This window comes from Hevea brasiliensis, chromosome 1 (genome assembly GCF_030052815.1).
Source record: "Hevea brasiliensis isolate MT/VB/25A 57/8 chromosome 1, ASM3005281v1, whole genome shotgun sequence".
NCBI classification, from domain to species: Eukaryota; Viridiplantae; Streptophyta; class Magnoliopsida; order Malpighiales; family Euphorbiaceae; genus Hevea; species Hevea brasiliensis.
In genome coordinates, this window is record NC_079493.1 from 22,113,678 (window position 1) to 22,120,272 (window position 6,595).

Here is a 6,595-nt window from a genome sequence, read left to right on the forward strand (position 1 = left end):
TTATTATTATTATTATTATTGATGACAAGTTTTGAGTTGAAGTGACCCTTTGGTTGAAACTAAAAGTAGCGTTATTAGCTTGAGGAAGCAATAGTGTTCAAAAGGTTAAAAAAAGTGTTGCTCATTAAGGTGTTGGATTTCGGTTCTGTTATGCTTCTTTCTAACAATAACTAAACTTTATGTTCTTTGATTTTTATGATTAAAACTTGACACAAAATTTTGGTAAAGACTTCTGTTTGACTTTGAGTAATTTTGATATGATTCAGTTCTATTTTAATTTTAATTTTTATTTTTATTTTAAATTTGGTTTCAATTATTCAATTCAATTACGCTTAAAACCCCAATAACCGTCACAGCCCTAATGCTCATACAATTGCAATCATTTTAGAAGAAAAATACAGCCAAGTTTCTTCAAAGAAAAGGGGAAACTGGGGTTTCTTACTTCAATGCTTAACTTACTGGCGCCAAAATCTTGAATTAAATTGCAAACTTCGTCCATTTGAATTATCCCCAAGCTTTTTCTTCTTGTTGAAATTTAACTTCAAAAGCCAATGGAACCAATCTGCAGTTACCATCCAACCTTGCATATTACACTTGAATTAAATTGAAATTTCTGAATTAATTTAAACAAAAATGATTAAAAATATATTAAATTGAACATCCTCAATAAGCAGATAAATAATTATATTAATATGTGCTCTTTAAACAATTCAGAGACAACAGATGGTTTCATGTTCTTCTGATTTCTCCATTTCCATCATTGATCAATTACATGGTTTCACTTTGAATGCGGGACACATCTCTTCAGCAAAAACTGAGGATGATTACACGTTAAAATGGTACAATTCACATACATTGTCGCATGGTATTTCTGTTTCCTTTTCTCTTTTTTTCCCCTTAGATGGATCTCTGGATAATCTCTTTTAAGTGCAGTCCTCGTCCAACATTAACAAATGAATAACTTACAAGCTGGGCAGGTGATCTTCCACCTTCACTTCTAAACCAAGGTTGCATCTCCAAAAAAAAAAAATCTTGAAAATGGTGAACAAAAAATGTCAGCTATCAGCAGAATTTGACATGAAGGATGGCTGGGGTAGTTGCGTCTGAGCTTCAGTTTGTGCCTGATCCTGATTTTGCTGCTCAACAAACCTGCTCATACGCTCAATCAATTGTTGAGCCTTCCTCTTTCCCCGGTCTGTGCCATTTTGAGCCAAATCGACTAGAGGCCCCATTACTCCAAGCTCTTGTGCTTCTGCCAAATGTTTATGGTCTCCAGCACAAAGGTGCACCAAAACTGCAGCTGCATTCTCTCTGTTCCTTGGGGATCCATTTCTGATAACTTCCACCAAAACTGGCACTGCCTCTGCAGATCCAATGGCTGCCTTCCCTTCAAGGTGGCTAGCTAGAATCGCTAAAATGGCAAGCGCTTCATCCACCATTCCACCTCCAGGTTCTGTCAGCAGACGCATTAGTGTGGGCACAACTCCAGCCCTCACTGCCTTTCCCTTGTTCCCCTGATAGATGCACAAGTTGAAAAGTGCAGTTGCAGCATCTTTTTTCCCCCTTTGTGTACCCTCACTTAGAAGTGTCGCAAGTGGTGGGATGGCCCCTGAAGAACCTATTATAACTTTATTTTCATCCACAACTGAAAGACTGAAAAGGGTAGCTGCTGCATTTTCCCGAGCTTCCATGCTGCCCTTCTTGAGCACACGCACTATACCAGGAACTGCCCCAGATGACATGATGTTTCCTTTGTTATCTTCACATATGGAAAGGTTAAGAAGTGCAGTGACAGCATGCTCTTGGGTGCGAGTGTCGGGTGTTGAGAGGAGGCCCACAAGGAGAGGGATTGCGCCAGCTTCAGCAATAGCCACACGATTATCTGCATTCCGCTTGGCAAGAAGGCGGATCTCACCTGCAGCACATCGCTGGTCTTCAGGGCTATCAGATCTGAGTCTGTGAAGAAGAATTTCAATCTTTGCAAACTCAGCAGATGAGCAGGCAGATGTGATTTTGTTGCTGCTAGGTAGTTTTGGGGGTTCAACACCATTTGCTTCACACCACTGGGCTATGAGGCTGCGCAGTACATAATTGGGTGTGATGACAGTACTGTTGAGGGACTGTTGCGTCTTTGGACATGTGCAATGTCCTGCTTCCAGCCACTTCCCAATGCAGGAACGCTCATATGTCTACGAAAAGGACAAATGAAACTTGTTAAATAGACAGAGGGAGAAAGACATACCAAGTCCCAAGACTGCTTAGACAAGGCACATCTGCAGGGAAGAGTTCTAGCAAGATGCCAATAAAATTAAAAGTCAACCCATTAGGTGTTTACTCTCATCTCTAAAGAATCTAAAATAGTTCTCTGATGACAAGAACCATCTTCAGAACATTCTGTGGTTATGATGTAATCAACTAGCAGATTGGAAAATGACCATTGTCTTTCTATTATAGGACAGGAATCCAGCATGAATATACCTGCCCTGTTGAAACAATAACAGGATCTTTCATCATTTCCAGGGATATTGGGCAGCGGAAGTCATCTGGTATAACTGTGGCCCTCTTATTCCCATTGATGGAAGCTTGTCCACTGCCATCTGGATGATGATTTTTTTCTATTGCAGAAGCATCCATGTTGGGGTTTTCTGTTTGCACAAAGTCTTTAATTTTCTTTAATAGCATCGACATTTTTTCAATGTTCTCACCAGTATCACCACCAGTGGCGGCAACCATTTCATGCAAGGCTAATGACTCTTGTGTGAGGTCAGCTATCCCTTTCAATTGCAACTTCTCAGATGATCTTCTTAGGACAGCTGGATCTACTGCTGCATCTTTGCTCTTGTTGTAAAGGGATAAGAGATCTTCCAACAGCTCAACATCAGGAGGATCGACCCTCCCTTTTGCTCTTCTGAACTGAGCATGGACAAGCTCAACCTGAACACAGTTATAAAAAAAAAAAAATTAAAAAAAAAATCAATTACATAAATCAATATAATAGAAAGAGCTGTGTTTTAGGCCACTAATATTCTTGTTGAACCAAAGTTCTCTTTATTTTATTTTTTTGCTTTAATTATTTTTTCTGGACTGTTGAAGGACATAATAGAAAGAGACCAAAGCTAGTTTTGAAGTATCTCCTGTCCTAGTTTTTTATTGATTACCATCGCATTGTAAAAAAAGAATGACCCTGGTGCCTAACCAAGCTCACATTGGAGATACAATAGATAATTATATGCCGAAGTGATCATCTCAGCATCATGTGCCACAAAATAGATTAAAATGAGGACAGAATGAGAGCTTGTTAGATTCTTATTCCATCTCCACATAACAACAAAACACAATTGTCCACTGATCTTCTACCTGTTCCTTAACTTCATCTGATATGTCCAGGTTTTCATAGGAAATTCCACTTAGAGCTTGTTCGAACTTAGTTGTCACCTCATGATACTTATTCATAATTTGCTCCCTCTCCAAGACCTGCAAGCAGAATGGAAATGCTAACTTCTAACAAAAAAACAAGGAACCCAAAAGACCACGATATCAATTAATTAGTATTTTTGAAATACTTAATTGCTTCAAAAAGCAAATATTATTTTTTCCAAATTAACACATTAAGTTGCTATACAACTTCAACACTAGGAAACGAAAAGGAAAGTAAAATTTCCAATTCAGAAACACTCAATAATGCCAAAATAGGCAATGCATGGAAGAGCAGTGATCATCAATTGATATATGCATTATTAGAGAAAGCGGACACATATGCAGATGCATGTGCATCTGTCACAAAAATCACAATATCCGAAGCTAAAAACCAGGTACAGCCAGAGCAATATCTGTTAAAAATATCTTGGAACAACTTTTTGCAGAATATTTAGTGTCACTTCAACTTATTCAGAGTCTCGTCAACTTATTCAGAGTGAGAACTTCTACACCAGGAAAAAAAAAAGGAAAGTAGAATTTCTAATGCAGAAACACTACACAACGCCAAAATAGGGAATGCATGAAATCATCAATTGATATATACATTATTAAAGAAAGTGTTAACTTGTTCAGAGTGAGAATGGAAATGCCTATCCAAACACCATCATAATCCACTTAGCACATCCTTGGAATAATGTTATTGAATGTAATCAATGTAATGAATTTTTAATCCATTGCTTTGTTACAGAATACGAGAGTTGCTCGTCACTAAAAGAAATAGATATTTTAAGAAGAAGTTCTAATAGAGTGATCGGGTCAGCAGCTACCCAGGTTCAAGTGAGCTGTCTCTTCTCGAAGGCTTAATGAAGAAGCTTACACTCACCCGGAAAGAAAGTAAATATACTAGCTCGACCAGTAGCTTATAAAGATTTTGCAGAAATTCCTATTACATTCAAATACATCCTAACAAAGATGTACTTGCATTCAAAACTCTTAGAATATTTTTAGTCCATAGTAATACTGTGAATAAATAAATGAATATGGAAGAGAGAAAAAAGAGGAGAGAAAGGGAGGAGAGGTCTGAACCACGAAAAATCCCTTATCCTCACTTCCATATGATAATTATCCTTTCCCATATTAAAGCCCTGGTTCCCAGAGCACAAGTCATCTCACCATGGTTCAAAGTAATTTCAAGTGGACCCTTGATCCCAAAACATGTAAGTAACAGCACTTGACGATAGATGGAAGACAAGTTTTAAATCAACCCCAGCAATAAAGGAAAGAATATCAAATTTTAGATAGGTGATTGAGAGCCCTAGACCAAACATCTAAAACTCCTAGAATGAACCTCATAAAAGAAAATGACATTACATGAATAGCATCTCCACCAATCAGAAGAAGAAGGAATCTACCCATCGTTACCAAATACAATGTGGCAATATCTCAGAATCCACGATTAATCAAACATTAAATTTGATATGATCTTTCTGCTTGTAACAGGATAACAAAAAATGCAATCTGGACCGTAGGTCAAGTATCAAATCGTAACCTTGCACCCCCACCCCCCGTAATATTACGATGAATGAAGTTAATGTCCATCAAGCCATAAGTAAAGCTATAGAAGCACAGAGAGATTGTATGAAACATAAAAAGGGATAAGGTCATTCCCAAATAACAATTTTCGATGAAATCAAGATGGGCAACGCTAATGGAAACAAAATGGATCATTAATAAAGACATATCAAGGGAGGAATCTAATTCCAAGATTCACACAGGAAAGGTACACTAAAAAAATCCAAAAAACATAAACATTCTATCTATATCAAAGAAAAATACATTGATTGGGACATGCAAGTGATTGAATCTAGTTCAGGCTTCCTGATGTCTTATCTACTATACGATTAAGAAAGAAGCTAAAGAAATTGTTGAACAGGAGGGATTGACAATCTCAGTGGCAAAATGTTGCTGCATTTGATTTAAAATTTGTCAAAGAAAATAGAAAGAAAACTATTTTAGAAATAAGAACCAAATCAGCTTCTAAATTTTGAACGAATTGCCACCTATGCTGCATCTTGATAACTAAGAAAAAATATAGTGGGAAGAACTCAAATCTTGTGATTTTATCAATTTTGAACTCAGGCACAACTGCATCACCAAATTGAGTTTACTCTTTAACTTGTCCAAAAATCCAAAAGAAAGAAAACCATAATTACACAAAATTAAATTATTCAAATCTTCAAAAAAAAATTGTTATTGTCACTAACTTTTGTAGTTGATACCGCTTTCCTCTAGTTTAGAAGCAACCAAGTCGATCCAAATCAAAACTGAACCAACCAAAAAGTACCCCAAAAAAAAAATCACAAAATTGCAAACACATACACACCAGGTAAATCTTACTGCCTTCGCTGCCAAATCTAAGCAACTCATTAGCCGAATCCAGAGCTTGTTTTAACAAATCTAAAGCTTTCGCAGTCTCTTCAGGAATCGGCTCCTTACTCTCTCTAATCTCCTCGAACAATGGCGTCAACAGCTTCAATCTCCTAGCTAAATTGCAATACTGCTTCTTCACCGTACACTTATAATCAGAGATCGAACCAATCTGGTTCACCTTATCAATCAAACTCTGCACCAAAGCCTCTTTCTCATCCTCCATTCTGCTAAAACGAAACTAGATCTCCCTCCCTCGCAGTACGCAACGTATTGACCAGTATTAGCAACCGTAAGGTCACTATCTTGAGCTAAAATTGCAGAAGGTTAGCAGGCCAACAGTGGCCGTGGTCTATCAAGTCTCACAGGAGACTTTATATACAGAAAGTTCCAGGGAGGGAGAGAGAGAAAGAGAGGAGAAGGAAAGAGAGAGAGAGAGAGTGTGTGTGTGTTTTGTGGCGCGGCTAGAGTGAGCTAAACCGGAGTTGGGGTAACTGTGGGGTTTGGGTTAAATCGGCTTGGCTGGAGCGGCGCACCGTGCCAGACTCACATTTTTTTTTTTTTTTACAGTATATCGTGAAGGTTTGTTGAATCGGTTAGAATAACGCCGTTCAGGAAAGCGGCTATTTCTATGGAATATGCACGCTTCCTGGCCGTTAATATTGGAAACCACTACCTAGTCCAACTATCGCATCAAATGAATTAATGGCGGCTATGTAACATAATTATTTTATTTTTTTAATCAATAATT

The 6,595-nt window shown here is 37.7% G+C and overlaps 1 protein-coding gene across 1 annotated transcript; it reads right to left on the minus strand.

Annotated features, from left to right (window-relative positions):
- Positions 1–724: 724 nt before the first annotated feature.
- Positions 725–6,282, minus strand: LOC110656412 (U-box domain-containing protein 13). The gene is made up of 4 exons (XM_021813147.2): positions 5,801–6,282; positions 3,358–3,474; positions 2,479–2,934; positions 725–2,189 (listed from the first exon to the last, which is right to left on the minus strand). Exons 1-4 carry the CDS (start codon positions 6,068–6,070, stop codon positions 1,056–1,058), a joined length of 1,977 nt encoding a protein of 658 aa, XP_021668839.2. The 5' UTR covers positions 6,071–6,282; the 3' UTR covers positions 725–1,055.
- Between the last annotated feature and the right edge of the window lie 313 nt (positions 6,283–6,595).

Coding starts and splice junctions, on each gene's coding strand:
- LOC110656412 (XM_021813147.2), bottom strand. CDS start 6,070: ATGGAGGATGAGAAAGAGGCTTTGGTGCAGAGTTTGATTGATAAGGTG. Junction 3,475..5,800: donor AAGGCAGTAAGATTTACCTG/GTGTGTATGTGT, acceptor TTCTGCTTGCAG/GTCTTGGAGAGGGAGCAAAT. Junction 2,190..2,478: donor TTATTGTTTCAACAGGGCAG/GTATATTCATGC, acceptor TCCTTTTCGTAG/ACATATGAGCGTTCCTGCAT.